Source organism: Trichomycterus rosablanca, chromosome 6, assembly GCF_030014385.1.
Source record: "Trichomycterus rosablanca isolate fTriRos1 chromosome 6, fTriRos1.hap1, whole genome shotgun sequence".
NCBI classification, from domain to species: Eukaryota; Metazoa; Chordata; class Actinopteri; order Siluriformes; family Trichomycteridae; genus Trichomycterus; species Trichomycterus rosablanca.
In genome coordinates, this window is record NC_085993.1 from 42843422 (window position 1) to 42865913 (window position 22492).

Genomic DNA, 22492 nt, shown 5'->3' on the forward strand with positions numbered 1-22492 from the left:
TGATAACAAACCGCAAATGAAAAACGGTGGCAAGTCCGACATTAAAACGTTTGTTCTACCAGTCAAGTCTCAACGTGAACTAGAATTTGCGTTAACGGCACTATTTTTTTTAATCGCGTTAAATTGAAATCGCGTTAATGCGTTATTATCGCGTTAACTTCGACAGCCCTACTTTATTTATTTATTGTTTTTTAAATTTATTTATGTATTTTTATTATTGTATTATTTTATTTGTATTATTATTATTTTTACCCCCATTATGTTATAAGAATAACACTCAGTGCACTAGAATAGAGCTCCACCTCATCATAGGATAAAAATAATACACAAGTGTGGTCATAAGATGCTGCTAAGGAGGACAAACATTTGTGGGCAAAGGAAGAAAAAAAAATTCACTGCCAAATTCTGGAAGCTCTTGGGTGATGACAACACCCTCAAGCATCTATATAAGAGTCCGACAGAGACTCCTTACTGGACTTACAGGCATCCTGCTAAGGTGAGTGACTTGCAGGCTATTTACAATCGAAGCTATTTCACACTCAGGTTAGGGTTGTTTGTATTTATGTTTTAGTTTATTAGGAAAAAAACTTTAATTTTACATAAACTTTGTTTTCTTTAACAGCAATACCCATCCGCATCAAAACCATCAGCATCAAGTTTCTCACGTGGCATCTAACAAGGTAAATGCTGCAAAACAGTTTGTAAATTCACAGATGTACTTTGTGAAAATGCCAGGCATCATCATATTCTCAAAATATTTCAGTTGCAGAAGCTACTAGTACAAATACTCCAGGAAAACTGTGAGGTAAAATGGGCAATATACTGTATGGTTAGATCTTCAAACAGGCATTAGCAATTGCTAAAGATCATTTCATACTAACAAATACCGTAATTGAGGCCCTTATGAATTAGCTAAAGCTGAATTAGCTAATATGCTAAAGGATAGTATGTGTTTCCTCCAAGATGTAGCCTGCCAGCTTTGTGTTAAGTATTTGATCTAGACCCATTGAGACTGTGCCCATTCAGCCTGTAGAATGTTTCTGAGAACTTTAGACATTATTATTTATCAAGAGCAGAAGCTACGATGTGTTACAGGTAAAGTGAATTCTGGTTAAGTGGTAGGTGCAGTAGACCAGAAGCTCTTCAGAAATCACAGAAGTTAAAGGAGACCAATAAAGGAGTCCAAGGTCATGCCAGCCAGCTGCCTTTTTATGAGCTTGGCTCCTTGTGGCATATTTTTTCAGCTGCTGCAACTGGGAGCCAAAACTGTAGTTTTTAAGATTGATGTTTTCTTGCTTACACAGGACACTTAAAATAAACCCACACAAATATACACATAGACACACCCAAAGGCGTGCACATACACACACACACATGCCTGTAAAAACTACGATTTTATATGAAAGACAAAACAGTTAAAAGCTTCACAAAAATCTAATCTCTTATCACATACACATTATAATATGATTTGTATGGCTTTTTATCTTGGTCACGGTCAAATTGGGTCCGGCTTCCCTGGAATTACTGGGTGTGTTGCATTAACACACCTGGACACCAAGGACCCCTGGCTGATTGCACTACTGGGGATTCAAATCCTGTACCCCAGTAGTAATGGGCTAGGATACTTTACAGCTAAGCCATCCAAGAGCACCCATACATCACCTGAGCATTATTTATATTTAATAGTCTATGCAGTATCAGTAATATGTCTTTAAATTGGAAAGTGATTTGTCCAGTGTGGTAGTTTTTTACTGGCCCATTTAAAAAGCCTTTATTTTTTTAAGGTTAGGCAATTTCCCAGTTTTCTAAATGAATCATGTACAGTATGATACATAGAACAACTCTTATGAAATGTTTTATTTGTAAGCTAATTAATTATAAGAATTCATAAGTTTGTTTTGGTTTCACACAATTAATCAGGAATCTCACTAAATATTTCTACAACTTTTTTGCAGTAAGGTGTCACCATGAGTATGGACCTGGACATGGAGTGTTTTGGCCCAGCGGCCGTATACCTCCGTAAACCAGAACGAGAAAGGCTTGAGGCTCAGAATTTACCATTTGATGCTAAAACAGCTTACTTTGTTAGTGAACCAAGTGAGATGTACCTCAAAGGGGTCCTGCAGAACAGAGAGGGTGGCAAAGCCACTGTCAAAACTCTGTGTGGCAAAGTAAGTAGAAGCGGTCATACTAGAAATGAGCTTTATTGTTTAATATAAACGTTAGTCTGACATTAAAGTGCATGAATTTTCTACAGGCCCTGACAGTAAAGGAAGATGATATTTTTCCCATGAATCCTCCGAAGTTTGATAAGATTGAGGACATGGCCATGATGACACACCTCAACGAGCCTGCTGTGCTGTACAACCTCAAAGAGCGTTATGCAGCATGGATGATCTATGTCAGTACACTGACACAAAAATAATATGTAATACAGTTTACAAGTACATGACATTTTACATTTTACATTTCTCCCTGTCTTGCAGACCTACTCTGGGTTGTTCTGTGTGACTGTGAACCCCTATAAGGGGCTCCCAGTGTACGACAGTGTTGTTGTGGTTGGCTACAGGAGCAAAAAGAGAATCGAGGCCCCTCCTCACATATTTTCCATCTCTGATAATGCTTATCAGTTTATGCTCACTGGTATGGATATGCCAAATTGTAAATGTATCTAATATGTGTTTAGTGCATGGATCTAAATAACATTATGCTTCTTTTCAGACCGTGAAAACCAGTCAATCCTGATTACGTAAGTGAAATGCTTGGTCTAGCTAAATATCAGTACATTGTTCTTATTAAATTATTGTAGTCAGAGATGAACTACATTTTTTACGTGTTAATACAAAATATTGTAGCTCAATGATTAATGCACTGGACTAGTAATCAGAAGGGTGCTGGTTCAAGCCCCACCACTGCCAAACTGCCACTGCCTCCTGAGCAAGGCTCTTAAACCTCAATTGCTCAAACTATACACAATTGTAGTTGGTTTTGGATAAAAGCTTCTGCTAAATGTTGTAAATGTTCATGTGGAGTAGACCTCTCTCTGGTACATAATGTTCCAAATCAAACATACCTAGGCTACTACATGTATTTTTTAAAGCTGTTCAAAAATATATTAGGTAAAATATAGCAGGTAAGAAAATTTATTTACTGTCTTATACAAATTGTATTTTTCTAATAATGTGTTGTGTATGCATATTTTATTGAGCAATTATTGTTTACAAAATCAACAAGTCAACAATGCAGTTTGTTCTTGGATTTCTAAACTTCCAGTTATAGATTATCAATTCTAAGTTATGGAGTATCAATTCTAAGTTATAGAGTATAAATTCTAAGATATGGATTATCAGTTCTAAAGTGTAGTATATTAATTTGCTGTAGAGAGGTAAATGGTAGCTAGGGCTTAAATCTGGACTCATGTTTTGGACATATTTCAGTCTCAATCATTTGTATACAAGGACGTTAATCTCTTGTTAAAAAGAGTTTTTACCAGTTATTACCTCAGAATGTTACTCTGAATGCAGCACAACACATTTATTTAAATACATCAAACATTTTGACAGAAAACAGTTTAACTGTAGTTAAAATTTAGTCTCTGTCCTGACCTGGCCTGCTCTCATTTGGTACTAGGCTTGAATTGGACTCGACTCTGTTTGGACTGTTTATGATCTTTGCCTTCTCTTGGAATCTTAGTAGCAAGAAACAAAAACAGCAGTCTTGTCTACTTTACGACACAATCCTGAGAGTTTTTGCCTGGGTTTATATTATGATATTTAGTTAAAGACTGTAACAGTGATAGCAGACCAGTTTAAATTGTTACTGTTTTTAATTTCAGTGGAGAATCTGGTGCAGGAAAGACTGTGAACACCAAACGTGTCATCCAGTACTTTGCGACAATCGCTGTGTCTGGACAGAAAAAGGCAGAGCACATGCCTGGAAAAATGCAGGTTGGAAAAACTATTTCTGCAGCTGTTGTTTGTAGCATTAGCAGCTTGTTATTTGGTGGGATACTATTACATGTATTATTTCATGTATTATTTTTAAAAATGATTAATTTTAGGGGTCGCTGGAAGATCAAATCATTGCAGCCAACCCTCTGCTGGAGGCTTATGGTAATGCAAAGACTGTGAGGAATGACAACTCCTCTCGCTTTGTAAGTTTTTGTCCAATGCTTATTGAAACAACAAAACAGTTCAAGCATTTTTTAATTTAAATCTTAAATGTCATTTCTAGGGTAAATTCATCAGAATTCATTTTGGCTCCACTGGAAAGTTGGCCTCAGCTGATATTGAAACTTGTAAGTTGAAACCATGTTTAAGACAAACTGTGTGCTAATACTTGTATGGCTTAAACACCCCTTGACGTGTATGATTCCTTCTGTAGATCTGCTGGAAAAGTCAAGAGTAACTTTCCAGCTGTCAGCTGAGAGGAGCTACCACATTTTCTACCAGCTTACTACCGGGCACAAGCCTGAACTGCTGGGTAATACATAAATAATGGAATTATTAAACCATTAGCTTCACACTTGTAAACGAGAACTTATTTAATTCTGCTATTTTCATGTAATGTTTCATAGTTGTATGCATTAGCATCAATTGTACATCACCTGTATTTATTTCAATATCTATATATGTAGATATCGTTTAGCCAAGGTAATTTAAGTAATCCAAAAATAAAAATAAAATAATTAGCATTCACAATATTCTTATTGTCTGCAGAGGCTCTCCTGATTACCACAAACCCATTTGACTACCCAATGATCAGTCATGGGGAGATCACGGTCAAAAGCATCGATGATGTGGAGGAGTTCATTGCCACAGATGTAAGAACATTTTTGTGCAAACTGATCAATTTCATTTTCCGTAAATAAGGGTGCATGGGGAATAACTGTGCCTCTAGTGATAACAAGGTGAACTGTACAGTGGTGGATCATGTTTTCCTTATGCAACTCTAGTATTACAAAGCTGGCCATATTAAATACAAGTATGTCATTTGTTTTTTTAACAGCATATATATACAATGATCAGCCATAACATTAAAACCACCTCTTTGTTTTTCCACTCACTGTCCATTTTATCAGCTCCACTTACCATATAGAAGCACTTTGTAGTTCTACAATTACTGACTGTAGTCCATCTGTTTCTCTGCATTCTTTGTTAGCCCCCTTTTATGCTGTTCTTCAATGGTCAGGACCCCCACAGGACCATGTCAGAGCAGGTATTATTTAGGTGGTGCATCATTCTCAGCACTGCAGTGACACTGACATGGTGGTGGTGTGTTAGTGTGTGTTGTGCTGGTGTGAGTAGATCAGACACAGCAGCGCTGCTGGAGTTTTTAAACACCTCACTGTCACTGCTGGACTGAGAATAGTCCACCAAACAAAAACATCCTTCCAACAGCGCTTTGTGGGCAGCGTCCTGTGACCACTGATGAAGGTCTAGAAGATGACCAACTCAAACAGCAGCAATAGATGAGCGACCGTCTCTGCAAGGTGGACCAACTAGGTAGGAGTGTCTGATAGAGTGGACAGTGAGTGGCCATGGTATTTAAAAACTCCAGCAGAGCTGCTGTGTCTGATCCACTCATACCAGCACAACACACACTAACACACCACCACCATGTCATTGTCACTGCAGTGCTGAGAATGATCCACCACCTAAATAATACCTGCTCTGTGGTGGTCCTGTGGGGCTCCTGACCATTGAAGAACAGGGTGAAAGCAGGCTAAAAAACTGTGTAGAGAACTACAAAGTGCTTCTATATGGTAAGTGGAGCTGATAAAATGGACAGTGAGTGTAGAAACAAGGGGGTGGTTTTAATGTTATGACTGATCAGTGTATATATATGTTATGGTGATGCAAAGCGCTCAGAAGATAAAGTAAGAACAGTGAAATATGACTTTGCATTTTAATCAATCTTTGATCAGCATTTTGCTTGTCACCCACATCCAAAAACACTACAGTAGGTGGATCCACTACCATAAATTGCCCCTAGATATGAGTATGTTGGAGTATCATGCAATAAATGGGTAGCATGTTCTCTATTTACTCCTGTGACCCTGATCAGGATAACATGATAAAATTTATTAAATACCTTCATTTTGTAATATATGTTTTCATAACATGTTGTTTTATATTGCTTTTTAGACTGCCATTGACATCCTGGGTTTTACTGCTGAGGAGAAGATGGGCATTTACAAGCTGACAGGAGCTGTGATGCACCATGGGAACATGAAATTTAAGCAGAAACCAAGAGAGGAACAGGCTGAGCCTGATGGCACTGAGGGTCAGTGTGATTTCAGTTTAGTGTTTGCTGACACTAAGCAGTAAGGCACTTAATGCTTTCCATAGCCTAATGGTTAAGGAATAAAGTACAGCGGCCGTCTGCCTGTGGAATCAAATTCAGGCTCTTACTGCTATGAATCATCCATACTGACAAAAGTTAAATAATGTTTTATGTATTATTTCCATTAACAGTTTCTCTTGGAGGACGCGACCCTCATTTGAATACTATACTGAATACAATATAGAACAGATCATTGTCATTTTTCTGGTTATAATTTTTTTTTCATATGTCCAGTTATAATGAAAATAATTTTTAAGTGCTGTGTTTTTAGTGGCTGATAAAATCGCTTATCTTATGGGCCTAAATTCAGCTGACATGCTAAAAGCTTTGTGCTATCCCAGAGTCAAAGTCGGGAATGAGTTTGTGACCAAAGGACAGACTGTTCCCCAGGTAATAAGAACTCCATTAAAGAACTGAATGTTTACAATTATACTATTAGCAAAAAGAACAAAAAATGTGATGATTTTTTTGCTCTTTTAAAAAGGTGAACAATGCAACCATGGCTCTGAGTAAGGCGGTGTATGAGAAAATGTTTTTGTGGATGGTTGTTCGTATTAATGAGATGCTGGACACCAAGCAAGCAAGGCAGTTCTTTATCGGGGTGCTGGATATTGCTGGCTTTGAAATTTTTGATGTAAGTACAATAAAAGCTAAAATTAGTCTTTTATTTTAAAATTCCACAGTCAAGTGCATATCATTATTATTTTTCTCTTTATTATTATAGTTTAACAGCTTGGAACAGCTGTGCATCAACTTCACGAATGAAAAACTGCAACAGTTTTTCAATCACCACATGTTTGTACTGGAACAAGAGGAATACAAAAAAGAAGGAATTGAGTGGGAATTTATTGACTTTGGTATGGACTTGGCTGCCTGTATAGAGCTTATTGAGAAGGTAGGCCATACATATTTAGTAAATGCAGAAATGTTCACCCAGGGTTTACCACAGGGTTAAGCATCTGTGGAAAATACAGGCCAAAATGTGATGGAGGAAATGTAATTTATTTGCTTAATAAAAATAATAATAATAATAATAATAATAATAATAATAAATTGTACACGGTACTCATCTGACGTGATCTGCTGAGTTGCTTTAGCCTAAAATGAAGCTGTTTTTGTGAACTCAACCCAATAAATTGTATAAATTAGGAAATAAACTGGCCACAGACCCAGCATAAACTTCATTATTATCCATTATTAATTATGTTATGTAGGATTAGTTTTAATGAAGTATTTAATTAAATACTGCTCTTACCTACAGCCGATGGGCATTTTCTCCATCCTTGAAGAAGAGTGTATGTTTCCCAAGGCGACAGACATGACATTCAAGAACAAGCTGTATGATCAGCATCTGGGTAAAACTGCTTCTTTCCAGAAGCCAAAACCTACCAAAGGCAAAGCAGAGGCTCACTTCTCCCTGGTGCACTACGCTGGCACTGTGGACTACAACATTCTTGGGTGGCTTGAAAAAAATAAGGACCCACTAAATGACTCGGTTGTTCAGCTGTACCAGAAGTCTGCAGTAAAACTGTTGGGTTCTCTATTTGCTTCTCATGCCTCTGCTGAAGGTTTGTTAAATGTATTGCTCTAAAACTGTATTCCCTTAAAATTGTTTATCAACACTGACAAATTAAAGTGTCTTTACTGGCATGTTAAATTAACAGCTGAAGGAGGTGGTGGCAAAAAAGGTGGAAAGAAGAAGGGTGGCTCCTTCCAAACTGTGTCAGCTCTGTTTCGGGTAAATATATTGCTATAAATGTATTTGTGTTAATATAAAACAATGAAATATGGTTTCTTGAAAGAATGTCACAGGATTGTTGTCAAAATTCAACAGGAAAACCTGGGCAAGCTTATGACCAATCTGAGAAGCACGCATCCTCACTTTGTGCGCTGTCTTATTCCAAATGAGTCAAAGACTCCAGGTTTGTTACATTTTCTTTCCTTTGTACACAATATGGTCAAAAGTAGTTTGACACCTCACCATTAGTTTGTTGAGGATCCCTTTCCAAAACCGTTTATTAAATTTAGGACTGATGGAGAACGCTCTGGTCATCCACCAGCTGCGCTGTAATGGTGTGCTGGAGGGTATCAGAATCTGCAGAAAGGGTTTCCCCAGCAGAATCCTGTATGGTGACTTTAAACAGAGGTTTGTTGAATATATTGTACATGTGTTTTTACTGGGCAAAAACATAAAAGTTATTAAGGAAAGAAACTGCAATCAGTTTTCTCGTGTCTCAAGTAGTGTATTCTTGCACACCAACACAACAAGTAAATCATTCTGTCTTTCAGATACAAAGTATTGAATGCCAGTGTTATTCCTGAAGGACAGTTCATTGACAACAAGAAAGCTTCAGAGAAGCTTCTCGGGTCCATTGATGTAGATCATACTCAGTACAAATTTGGACATACAGTGTATCACAAAAGTGAGTACACCCCTCACATTTCTGCAAATATTTCATTATATCTTTTCATGGGACAACACTATAGACATGAAACTTGGATATAACTTAGAGTAGTCAGTGTACAGCTTGTATAGCAGTGTAGATTTACTGTCTTCTGAAAATAACTCAACACACAGCCATTAATGTCTAAATAGCTGGCAACATAAGTGAGTACACCCCACAGTGAACATGTCCAAATTGTGCCCAAATGTGTAGTTGTCCCTCCCTGGTGTCATGTGTCAAGGTCCCAGGTGTAAATGGGGAGCAGGGCTGTTAAATTTGGTGTTTTGGGTACAATTCTCTCATACTGGCCACTGGATATTCAACATGGCACCTCATGGCAAAGAACTCTCTGAGGATGTGAGAAATAAAATTGTTGCTCTCCACAAAGATGGCCTGGGCTATAAGAAGATTGCTAACACCCTGAAACTGAGCTACAGCATGGTGGCCAAGGTCATACAGCGGTTTTCCAGGACAGGTTCCACTCGGAACAGGCTTCGCCAGGGTCGACCAAAGAAGTTGAGTCCACGTGTTCGGCGTCATATCCAGAGGTTGGCTTTAAAAAATAGACACATGAGTGCTGCCAGCATTGCTGCAGAGGTTGAAGACGTGGGAGGTCAGCCTGTCAGTGCTCAGACCATACGCTGCACACTGCATCAACTCGGTCTGCATGGTCGTCATCCCAGAAGGAAGCTGACGCACAAGAAAGCCAGCAAACAGTTTGCTGAAGACAAGCAGTCCAAGAACATGGATTACTGGAATGCCCTGTTGTCTGACGAGACCAAGATAAACTTGTTTGGCTCAGATGGTGTCCAGCATGTGTGGCGGCGCCCTGGTGAGAAGTACCAAGACAACTGTATCTTGCCTACAGTCAAGCATGGTGGTGGTAGCATCATGGTCTTGGGCTGCATGAGTGTTGCTGGCACTGGGGAGCTGCAGTTCATTGAGGGAAACATGAATTCCAACATGTACTGTGACATTCTGAAACAGAGCATGATCCCCTCCCTTCGAAAACTGGCAGTTTTCCAACAGGATAACGACCCCAAACACAACCTCCAAGATGACAACTGCCTTGCTGAGGAAGCTGAAGGTAAAGGTGATGGACTAAACCCAATTGAGCACCTGTGGCGCATCCTCAAGTGGAAGGTGGAGGAGTTCAAGGTGTCTAACATCCACCAGCTCCGTGATGTCATCATGGAGGAGTGGAAGAGGGTTCCAGTAGTAACCTGTGCAGCTCTGGTGAATTCCATGCCCAGGAGGGTTAAGGCAGTGCTGGATAATAATGGTGGTCACACAAAATATTGACACTTTGGGCACAATTTGGACATGTTCACTGTGGAGTGTACTCACTTATGTTGCCAGCTATTTAGACATTAATGGCTGTGTGTTGAGTTATTTTCAGAAGACAGTAAATCTACACTGCTATACAAGTTGTACACTGACTACTCTAAGTTATATCCAAGTTTCATGTCTATAGTGTTGTCCCATGAAAAGATATAATAAAATATTTGCAGAAATGTGAGGGGTGTACTCACTTTTGTGATACACTGTACCAAGGTAAGAGTTGGTTGCAAAAGCAGACTAGGCTGGTTTTTACAAGTTAATTCTGCCTTAATAACAATTATCTTTTGTGCAGGTTTTTTTCAAAGCTGGACTTTTGGGTCTGCTTGAGGAAATGCGAGATGAAAAGCTCTCCATTCTAGTAACCATGACTCAGGCACTGTGCAGAGGTTTCCTAATGAGAAGAGAGTTTGTTAAAATGATGGAAAGAAGGTATTGGTTTTGGAACTCTAAACCTACTGTTAGCTGCTAAAGTACACGCAATGTACAGGAAATGTACACTCATTTTATTGTTTATTTACCAAAAAAGTATGTTTTAAAAAAGCTGGATTTAACAATTGGATTCTACAGTGAAACATATGGTAAAATCTTCAGTCTTTTTTAAACTAGAACTGGCCAATGTCCTCACTATTAATATTTCTAAACACACAATATTTTTGTTTCTTGTGTTAATGACAGAACATCAGTCAAACTTCTCACATTATTATTAAATGTATAAATACGTTTGCATTACTCAACTAAATAACACTACCCAAAGTACTCTGATCTTGTAACAGAGAATCTGTCTTTACCATCCAATACAACATTCGCTCATTCATGAATGTGAAACACTGGCCATGGATGAAGCTGTATTTCAAAATCAAGCCTCTTCTGAAGAGTGCAGAGACTGAAAAGGAAATGGCTGCTATGAAGGAGAACTTTGAGAAAATGAAAGAGGATCTTGCGAAGGCTCTGGCAAAGAAGAAAGAGCTTGAAGAAAAAATGGTGTCACTACTGCAGGAAAAAAATGACTTGCAGTTGCAAGTAGCTTCTGTACGTTTTATCTACCTTATTAATTTTTTTAATTTATTTAATTTTAACTTATATAAAAGGCAAAGGTAGATTAACTTTTTGCTAATAGACAGAACTGGACCAATTACACAGATTATGTCTTGGTCATGCAGGAGAAAAATAGAACTGCCTGCATAAACTAGGATGTGCTTATCAGTAAAAAGGCAGGCTGGGAAATATTTAGTTCACTTTTTCCTTGACTTTACACAAAAACATCACTGGTCCAGTTTTTATTTTTGTTATAAATTATATTAAAGAAAAATAATGCATTATTATCATTTACACAACATTTTTGGTTGAGGCCTTTCTGTTTACCCCATTAATAATTGCAATACTAATCAATATTGACCATCTCTGTGGTGATGTAAAAAGAACAAGTGTGTTATCTACCCAGTAATGGTTTAAATGCAGCACTTTGAATAGAGGTGATTTCTGACTTAACATGTTTCTATAGCTAGACATGCTAATCCTCACAACCCCAAGTTGGAAGTTGTTTATAGTAGGTTGTGTAATGAATGGAAAAACGAAAGATTAAAAAACCTTTTGTTACTATTAATCACTATTAAAATAATTTCCTGATTGGTGATTTTAGGAAGTTGAGAATCTCTCAGATGCTGAAGAGCGCTGTGAGGGGCTCATCAAAAGCAAGATTCAGCTCGAGGCCAAACTCAAAGAGACGACAGAGAGACTGGAGGATGAGGAGGAAGTCAATGCTGAGCTGACTGCCAAAAAAAGAAAACTGGAAGATGAGTGTTCAGAGCTAAAGAAGGACATTGATGATTTGGAGTTAACACTAGCTAAAGTGGAGAAGGAGAAGCATGCCCTTGAGAACAAGGTTCTTATTATGTTAATAACCATTAGCATGTGACAGTATTTGTCATAAACCAAGTTATTTATGCAGACATACTTTTTCAGGTTAAAAATCTTGTTGAAGAGATGGCATCTCTAGATGAAACTATTGCTAAGTTGACAAAGGAAAAGAAGGCTCTCCAAGAGGCACACCAGCAGACTCTCGATGATCTTCAAGCAGAGGAAGACAAAGTCAACACTCTGACTAAAGCCAAGTCCAAACTGGAGCAGCAAGTAGATGATGTAAGTTTTCGACTTCTATTTTATGTGAGCAGCTTGACAGTGTCAGCAAGTTTAATTGTGCTTACACATGATCGTGTGTCTACAATAGCTTGAAGGATCTCTCGAGCAAGAGAAGAAGCTTCGTATGGACCTTGAGCGAGCCAAGAGGAAGCTTGAGGGGGACCTAAAACTGGCCCAGGAATCCATAATGGACCTGGAGAATGACAAGCAACAGACAGATGAAAAGCTTAAGAAGTAAGACCTTAAAAAAGAACAATGCTATTCAGTGAAAATTTAGCAATTTCTTTTAAATTTATAAAATTGTTTCTTGTCCCACAGGACGGAATTTGAGATAAGCCAGCTTGTTAGCAAAATTGAGGATGAGCAAACTCTTGGAGCACAGTTTCAGAAGAAGATTAAAGAACTCCAGGTTGCACTTAGTGACTTACCATTATAACTAAATTATTTGGTTACCATAAACTCCTGTAAAAGTGTAATATAATATGCACATTTATTTATGTATTACCTATTTCTTTATTATTTACTTCTGAATGATATCTAAAGCATGTTTTGTCTCAGTTTCTGCTAGTCTGATATTTCTACAAATTAAAAAAATGCATATTTGAAGGATGGTTAATGGTGATGGGGTGGTGGGTTGGAATGTGTCACATGCACTGCTAAAGTGTCACAATAGGCTGCGAGTTTAGCTTTGTGGGCTTCCAGGACATGTAATTAAGAAATCCATAAGACCATAAAACAGGTAGTTATTGTTAATGTGGAACTAATAACGGTATTACTAATCTCTCGCAGGCCCGTATTGAGGAGCTTGAAGAAGAAATTGAGGCTGAGCGTGCTGCTCGTGCTAAGGTTGAGAAGCAGAGGGCTGATCTCTCCCGTGAACTGGAGGAGATCAGTGAGAGACTTGAGGAAGCTGGTGGTGCCACCTCTGCTCAGATCGAGATGAACAAGAAACGTGAGGCCGAGTTCCAAAAGTTGCGCAGAGATCTTGAGGAGGCCACCTTGCAGCACGAAGCCACTACTGCAGCTCTCCGAAAGAAGCAGGCTGATAGCGTGGCAGAGCTCGGAGAGCAGATTGACAACCTCCAGCGGGTCAAGCAGAAGCTGGAGAAAGAGAAGAGTGAATGCAAAATGGAGATTGATGATCTGTCCAGCAACATGGAAGCTGTTGCCAAATCAAAGGTAAGCATGCAATCCACACAAATATAATAGTTTTCTAACCCTAATTTCAGTGTTTTTAGTCTTAGTGTATTTGCCTTTTATTTTTGTCTTAAGATTGTTAGGATAGTTAAACTAATGTTAAAGATGGTTTAAGAGGGCAGTGGTAGTTAAGTAGTTTAGGTGCTTGACTAGTAATTAAAATGACACTGGTTCAAGCCCCATTTCTGCCATGGTGCCACTTTTGTCCCCATGAGAAATGCCCTTAAGCTTCTATTGCTTAGACTGTATACAAGTTGCTTTAAATAAAATTGTTAGTTTAATGCTATATATGCATTGGTTTTGGTTTTATGTTTTAGTAGATAAGTTTTGGGAACAGACTTAGTTGAGGAATTATTTTTGTGTTACATTTACAACATTTAGCAGACGCTAGTATACAAAGCAACTTACCAATGTGACTAAAATGCAATCAATTGAGGTTTAAGTGCCTTGCTAAGGTCCATCAAAGCCACCTTAATTGCAATGGGACTTGAACCAGCAGCCTTCTGATTACTAGTTCAGTACCTACACCACTGTTTTGTCACTGCCTTGGTCTTTTAAACACACATGTTTTCACCTGCAAGTGTTTTCCACAACAAACTAGAACACAAGTCTGGGTTCTTGACTGGTGCATGAATCACAAGTTTACTGTCTAGGTGAGATGACATTCTTCTCTACTGTTTAGGACAGAAGGGAGTTAGTGCTCTCCTCCAGCCACACTGATCTGATCATGTAGTGATGCTACATGAACTGCAGATCTAAAAAGTATATCTATAAAATCAGTGGTTGTCTTCCTAAAAAACGTTTATACTCCACCCTCCTTTTTGTGTTATAAGATAAACTTAGATTGTCTATTTACACTAGAAGCTGGAAGTAGTTAAACTTGAAAAAACTAATATGTAAATATATATTATAATACATAAATATTTTTATATAATAATATACATGCCTAAAATGTGTTACATTCTTGAAAAAATTTAAAGGAATTTTACATTGTCTGTTTTTCCAGTTTGTCCAACTTATTTTTAAGTAAGGATGTTTAAAACATGCATCTGTTGCTTTTTGCAGGCTAATCTTGAAAAGATGTGCCGTACCCTGGAAGATCAGGTGAGTGAGTTGAGGTCCAAGTCTGAAGAACAACTTTGCCAACTGAATGACCTTGGTGGCCAAAAAGCCAGACTCCAGACTGAAAATGGTAAATTTGTTGGTCAGACAAGAAGAACAATAAACTTTATTGATGTGTATATTTAAATAAAAAGTACTTTTACAGAAAGTCATTTACATTGTGTCTGTTTTGGTTTATTCCACAAAAGGTGAAATTGGACGTCTTTTGGAAGAGAAGGAAGCTCTTGTTACTCAGTTGACTCGAGGCAAGCAAGCTTATACTCAGCAGATTGAGGAGCTGAAAAGGCAAATTGAGGAAGAGGTCAAGGTAAGTTGTTACATGTTTTTAAACCTTTGACAATCAGTTCTTATATTTCTAAGCATTAATCTAAAAATTGTTTGTTGTTTTACAGGCAAAGAATGCCCTAGCTCATTCTTTGCAGTCTTCCCGCCATGACTGTGATCTTCTCCGAGAGCAATATGAAGAAGAGCAGGAAGCCAAAGCTGAGCTGCAACGTGCATTGTCCAAGGCAAACAGCGAGGTAGCTCAGTGGAGAACCAAATATGAGACTGATGCCATCCAGCGCACCGAGGAACTCGAGGAAGCAAAGTAAAGCAGTCACATTTCTCTTACATATAAATTTTTAAAAATGAAATAAAACCTTTAAACACAATGTTGTCTTCTTTAGGAAAAAGCTTACACAGCGCTTACAGGATGCTGAAGAGTCAATTGAGGCTGTGAATGCCAAGTGTGCATCACTGGAAAAGACAAAGCAGAGGCTGCAGAATGAAGTGGAGGACCTTATGATTGATGTTGAGAGAGCTAATGCACTTGCTGCCAATCTTGATAAAAAGCAAAGAAACTTTGACAAGGTAAATATTTTAACAAAGCTGACATCTCGAGCTCGCAAGAGAGTGCCTGCACAGAGATGGGGATTAATGGTGATCGGTGCGTAACTGTCTGTGTGCGATACAGATGCACATATGAAGCCACCTCGTGCAGGTGAAAAGAAACAGTCACTACTGCACGTGTGTTGGAGAGGCTGTGTGTTATTTACGGTCATCTTCGGTCAGTAGTGGAGGTCTGCAGCGGTAGAGGTGAAAATACAAATTAGTGTAACTGGATAAGACTGGGAGGAAAATTAGCCTAAAATTATTCTAAAAATTAACAGAGGCTAACAGATTTACTGTTTATTAGTACATTGCATAAGTATACATTTAGATTTTGTAATAAAGCCAAAATAAGACTAAGCAAACTGGACATGGTTTGTAACTGGTAATATTGCTCCTTAAACCATTCTATTTTATATAGTGTGAAAATTGAACATTACAGTTTGAAGAATGACAATGTGACCTTAGTCGTTATTTCCCTAACATTAAAGGACAATTACAGACGGCATGGTGGCACAGTGGGTAGGGCCTGGGTTCAATTTCCAAGTTTTCCATCCACCTGTTTCATCCCACAAAGACAAGTAGTCAGGCTGATTGGAGCCACCTATGAATCAAACCCAACGTAACCCTGATAAAACAGTGGTAAAACAGACAATGAATCAATGAATAAAAAGGACAATTAATGTTCTCACTGTATTTCTTATGATCATTGTTTACTTCTCATATTTTTGTTTAGCAGCACAACAGCAGAAAAGATACTGAAGAGTAAATATAATCATAATCTATTACCATTATCTACCATTATTTGTGTTTTGTCCATGTCCCATTTCATCAGCTGTATTGATATACAACAGTTCAATTTGTACCATTAGTTGAATCTAACAGATTATATAATTAAACTATTTGGTTGGTTTTAATCAGATATTGGCAGAATGGAAGCAGAAACTTGAGGAGAACCAGGCAGAACTGGAAGGAGCCCAAAAAGAGGCTCGCTCTCTCAGCACTGAGCTTTTTAAGATGAAAAACTCATATGAAGAAGCTCTGGATCAACTGGAAACTCTAAAGAGGGAGAACAAAAACCTTCAGCGTAAGTCCACACACAAAATAATAAGAACATAATATGTAAATTGGTGTCCTGTTTTATAAAATTCCGTTATTTTTATGCGTACAGAGGAGATCTCTGAGTTAACGGAACAGCTTGGTGAAACTGGAAAAACTATTCATGAGCTAGAGAAGGGAAAGAAGACAGTTGAGATAGAGAAAACAGAAATCCAGACAGCTCTTGAGGAAGCTGAGGTATGTAAAACAAACCACAAACATCACTGACATTTTGGTTTTATCACAGTACATTAATCCAGTAAATGCTATTATGGATTTCTTTGTATCAGGCCACACTGGAGCATGAAGAATCCAAGATTGTTCGTATCCAGCTTGAACTAAACCAAGTCAAAAGTGAGATTGACCGGAAACTGGCAGAAAAGGATGAAGAGATTGAGCAGCTCAAGCGAAACAGCCAGAGGGTGATCGACTCCATGCAGACCACTTTAGATGCTGAGATCCGAAGCAGGAACGATGCTCTTAGAATCAAGAAAAAGATGGAGGGTGATCTTAATGAGATGGAGATCCAGCTGAGTCATGCCAACCGTCAGGCTTCTGAAGCTCAAAAGCAGCTCAGGAACGTCCAAGGACAGCTTAAGGTGTGTTCAAAAACTAAAAGATTCATTACTATAGTGAGTTAAAAACACCACCATCTGATCTTTATTTTTTTTTATATCCAGGATGCTCAATTGCACCTTGATGAGGCTATAAGAAGTCAAGAAGACATGAAAGAGCAGGTGGCCATGGTGGAGCGTAGAAACAATCTGTTGATGGCAGAGATTGAGGAGCTCAGAGCTGCTCTGGAGCAAACTGAGAGAGGCCGCAAAGTGGCTGAGCAGGAGCTGGTGGATGCCAGTGAACGTGTGGCTCTGCTGCATTCTCAAGTAAACAAAATATTCATCACTTACAGAGGTTATACCACAGTGGATTACAACTTCAATATCCGATTTATTTAAAAATCTTTTCTGTTTTAGAATACCAGCCTTATCAACACCAAAAAGAAACTGGAGGCAGATCTTGTGCAGATTCAAGGTGAGGTAGAAGACACGGTTCAGGAAGCACGCAATGCTGAGGAGAAGGCCAAGAAAGCTATCACTGATGTGAGTGAACTCCTGTGCTTTAATAACTAAATTATGAGTGTAGCCTATAGTAGATGTGGAATTATCAAGTACATGTACAGTTGCAACTGGAAATTATAAATCCTACAAATAAAATAAGATTTTTGCTAGATTGTGCTTTAAATTATGTCTTTCAGCTGAATGATACAGCAAATGAACAAAGACAATTAATGATTTTGTATTTTAGAGTAGCAGGACATATTTGTTAATACTCCCATGTCACAATTATTCAACCACTACATAATACTGCTCATCTTAAAACCTACTGCTAGTCTGTATGAACTAATTAAAGCTGGTGTTATGTTTAATGGTTTGGTAAATGGCAAAGAAATAAAGTGACATATTGTCATTGACAGAAGATGATTGGTAAAATAAAAAAATGATTGCAGGCTGCCATGATGGCGGAAGAATTGAAGAAGGAGCAGGACACCAGCGCTCATCTGGAGAGGATGAAGAAGAACCTTGAGATCACTGTCAAGGATCTTCAGCACCGCCTAGATGAGGCTGAGAATCTGGCCATGAAGGGTGGCAAAAAGCAACTCCAGAAACTGGAGGCTAGAGTATGTATTATAACGCACTATAGCATTAATGATGTACATACAAGATTAAGAGTGACTTTGTATAGGATGTTAAAAAATGGACTTATGTTTCAGGTGCGTGAACTGGAAAATGAGCTTGATGCTGAGCAGAGACGCTCAGCTGACGCTATTAAAGGTGTTCGCAAATATGAGAGGAGAGTGAAAGAACTGATTTACCAGGTACCATGTATTTGAATAATAACATTTACATAATAACCTGAACAACAAGGAAATGTACAAAGATGTGTATATACTGTAAATTTTACAATTGGCTGTTCTGCTTGATGTTGAAAAAATCCATATACAGTGTATCACAAAAGTGAGTACACCCCTCACATTTCTGCAAATATTTCATTATATCTTTTCATGGGACAACACTATAGACATGAAACTTGGATATAACTTAGAGTAGTCAGTGTACAGCTTGTATAGCAGTGTAGATTTACTGTCTTCTGAAAATAACTCAACACACAGCCATTATTGTCTAAATAGCTGGCAACATAAGTGAGTACACCCCACAGTGAACATGTCCAAATTGTGCCCAAATGTGTCGTTGTCCCTCCCTGGTGTCATGTGTCAAGGTCCCAGGTGTAAATGGGGAGCAGGGCTGTTAAATTTGGTGTTTTGGGTACAATTCTCTCATACTGGCCACTGGATATTCAACATGGCACCTCATGGCAAAGAACTCTCTGAGGATGTGAGAAATAGAATTGTTGCTCTCCACAAAGATGGCCTGGGCTATAAGAAGATTGCTAACACCCTGAAACTGAGCTACAGCATGGTGGCCAAGGTCATACAGCGGTTTTCCAGGACAGGTTCCACTCGGAACAGGCTTCGCCAGGGTCGACCAAAGAAGTTGAGTCCACGTGTTCGGCGTCATATCCAGAGGTTGGCTTTAAAAAATAGACACATGAGTGCTGCCAGCATTGCTGCAGAGGTTGAAGACGTGGCAGGTCAGCCTGTCAGTGCTCAGACCATACACCGCACACTGCATCAACTCGGTCTGCATGGTCGTCATCCCAGAAGGAAGCTGACGCACAAGAAAGCCAGCAAACAATTTGCTGAAAACAAGCAGTCCAAGAACATGGATTACTGGAATGCCCTGTGGTCTGACGAGACCAAGATAAACTTGTTTGGCTCAGATGGTGTCCAGCATGTGTGCCGGCGCCCTGGTGAGAAGTACCAAGACAACTGTATCTTGCCTACAGTCAAGCATGGTGGTGGTAGCATCATGGTCTTGGGCTGCATGAGTGTTGCTGGCACTGGGGAGCTGCAGTTCATTGAGGGAAACATGAATTCCAACATGTACTGTGACATTCTGAAACAGAGCATGATCCCCTCCCTTCGAAAACTGGGCCTCATGGCAGTTTTCCAACAGGATAACGACCCCAAACACAACCTCCAAGATGACAACTGCCTTGCTGAGGAAGCTGAAGGTAAAGGTGATGGACTAAACCCAATTGAGCACCTGTGGCGCATCCTCAAGTGGAAGGTGGAGGAGTTCAAGGTGTCTAACATCCACCAGCTCCGTGATGTCATCATGGAGGAGTGGAAGAGGATTCCAGTAGCAACCTGTGCAGCTCTGGTGAATTCCATGCCCAGGAGGGTTAAGGCAGTGCTGGATAATAATGGTGGTCACACAAAATATTGACACTTTGGGCACAATTTGGACATGTTCACTGTGGGGTGTACTCACTTATGTTGCCAGCCATTTAGACATTAATGGCTGTGTGTTGAGTTATTTTCAGAAGACAGTAAATCTACACTGCTATACAAGTTGTACACTGACTACTCTAAGTTATATCCAAGTTTCATGTCTATAGTGTTGTCCCATGAAAAGATATAATGAAATATTTGCAGAAATGTGAGGGGTGTACTCACTTTTGTGATACACTGTATCTATTTCCATATGACATTTTCTTATTTGTAGCATGCACACAATTAAATGATATTGACGTTCTACACCAACAAATTAGGCCCACTGACATTTTATAATCTTTTTTACATTGTATATTTGATTGTAAATGGATTACCATTTTTACGTTCATCACGTTTAATCACCCATAATGACATGCAATATGTTGTTTTTATTTAAAAAATCAAAGACCATTTGCTGTGGCACTCAAAATTGTTGTCAGGTGCAGGAAGACATGAGGGATGGATGTATGCAGCTAAATACAGGAACATCCTTAAAGAAAGCATCCTCCTTTCAACACAACAATGACCCAAAGTTTACAGCAAAATCAATAGTGGAGTGACTTCATGGCAAGTCTCTGTATGTCCTTGAGTGGTTCAGCCAAGGACAGTTCATAGATGCTTGCCATCTAATCTGATCTTGAGAGGATCTGTCTAAAAAATTGAATAAATTGCCCAAATCAAGTTTTGCAAAGCTTGTAGCGTCGTATTCAAAAAATGGTAGCTGTAATTGCTGCCAAAGTGGCTTCTAGATAGTAGTTATTAAATGGTGTGACTACTTTAATTCTTTAAACCATTATGGCACATTGAACATAGATTGATGGTTAAAATGGCTCAATCCAAATCAAATCATACTCAATCCAAATTAAATCCACAACACAATAAAGTCTGCAAAAAGTCAAGGGGTAGTGAATTCACTTTATATAAATTAAAAATCATCTTAATAATCAGTTACTTATTTCTAATATTAAATTGTACTATACAGACTGAAGAGGATAAAAAGAATGTGAACAGACTGCAAGATCTTGTTGACAAACTGCAGCTAAAAGTAAAGGCCTACAAGAGACAGGCTGAGGAATCTGTAAGTAATCCAGACAACACACATCCACATCAATAGCGTTCTTGTCCACCCATTGTTAAAGCTCTCTTCATGACTATAGAATAGCATTTATTTATAAATATACTGGCAGTATTTCTAATTCATTACATATTTTTAAACAATACACACATGACAAAACTGAAATCGCAGAGTTAAACTACCCCAAAATCTACTTCTAGGAGGAGCAGGCCAACACTCACCTGTCCAGGTTTAGGAAGGTGCAGCATGAGATGGAGGAGGCTCAGGAGAGAGCTGACATTGCTGAGACGCAGGTGAACAAGCTCAGAGCCAGGAGCCGTGACCTTGGAAAGGTACATATTTTTCATGCTAAAAATATAAAACTACATGCTTGTAAATATTTGCCCACTATTTTAAAAAATATATAAAATTCATTATTGCAAATACCTTATTTAGATGTGAATTTCTAATTCACAAAAGTATTGAATTTGCAGTGAATTGTAATAGTTATCCTTAAGAGGTTTAACACTCAAGTGAAGTCCACAAATTAAATTGAATGGACACTGAATTGATTGGACCTTGTCTGGAAAGACCCACAATTACAGTGCAGTCTGTGAATCTCTATGATCTATGATATTGTGGCAAAACATACTGTAGATCAGGGCAAATTGGGGTTGGGGGTCACATGGAGTGTGGTTCTGTGTGGTAGCCTAATGCTGACAGGTGATTGAATTTGTGTCGGATGGTAATCCGGCTCTCCTTAATCAGATTGGGTGCTGTGCAAGCAGCCAAGCAGCAGTGAATTCTTATTGGAGAATTGGAAATTGTTTGTAAATATATTATGTAAATAAAAGTTATTGTACAATATATTATGTTTTTTAAAGAAATAATGGACACACTATTATGTTGCTTTTTTAGGGAAAAAACTTGAATGAAGAATGAAGATGATGAAGCTCTCAGAAAATAAGATGCATGCAAAATTGTCATTAAAACCAAAGTAGTCTATAAATTTGTTGATCCAAAGTAGTCAATAAAAGAGATTGCAAACTGCTGTCTTTGCTTTGTCCATTTACATTCTCTGGAAATGTAAGTACTTCAGGGCACATTTTAGGATGCAAAAATATGCACATTCATCCATACATGCACATTATTTAAGTTTTTTTGTTTGTTTGTTTATTTGGATTTTAACGTCATGTTTTACACTTTGGTTACATTCATGACAGGAACGGTAGTTACTCATTACACAAGATTCATCGCTTCTCAAGGTTATATCCAACACAGTCATGGTCAATTTAGTGTCTCCAATTCACCTCACTTGCATGTATTTGGACTGTGGGAGGAAACCAGAGCACCCGGACGAAAACCCACGCAGAAGACCCAGACCGCCCCACCTGGGGATCGAACCCAGGACCTTCTTGCTGTGAGGCGACAGTGCTACTCACTAAGCCACCGTGCCGCCCCATTATTGGAGAAGTCTGACTTGCCTTA

The 22492-nt window shown here is 38.6% G+C and overlaps 1 protein-coding gene across 1 annotated transcript; it reads left to right on the forward strand.

Moving 5' to 3' along the window:
* Positions 1 to 1955: 1955 nt before the first annotated feature.
* Positions 1956 to 22055, forward strand: myhb (myosin, heavy chain b). Its single transcript, XM_062997911.1, has 39 exons — positions 1956 to 2171; positions 2258 to 2401; positions 2487 to 2643; positions 2722 to 2749; positions 3836 to 3947; positions 4061 to 4153; positions 4234 to 4297; positions 4384 to 4482; positions 4719 to 4822; positions 6147 to 6285; positions 6617 to 6735; positions 6830 to 6979; positions 7070 to 7240; positions 7607 to 7913; positions 8010 to 8083; positions 8180 to 8267; positions 8374 to 8491; positions 8635 to 8755; positions 10423 to 10559; positions 10904 to 11159; positions 11770 to 12012; positions 12093 to 12269; positions 12358 to 12503; positions 12588 to 12678; positions 13059 to 13448; positions 14532 to 14658; positions 14777 to 14895; positions 14981 to 15177; positions 15257 to 15440; positions 16380 to 16545; positions 16630 to 16754; positions 16847 to 17155; positions 17237 to 17440; positions 17531 to 17656; positions 18064 to 18234; positions 18328 to 18432; positions 20933 to 21028; positions 21226 to 21357; positions 21923 to 22055. The coding sequence occupies exons 1-39, from the start codon at positions 1968 to 1970 to the stop codon at positions 21944 to 21946; spliced, it is 5817 nt and encodes a 1938-aa protein (XP_062853981.1). The 5' UTR covers positions 1956 to 1967; the 3' UTR covers positions 21947 to 22055.
* Positions 22056 to 22492: the final 437 nt, after the last annotated feature.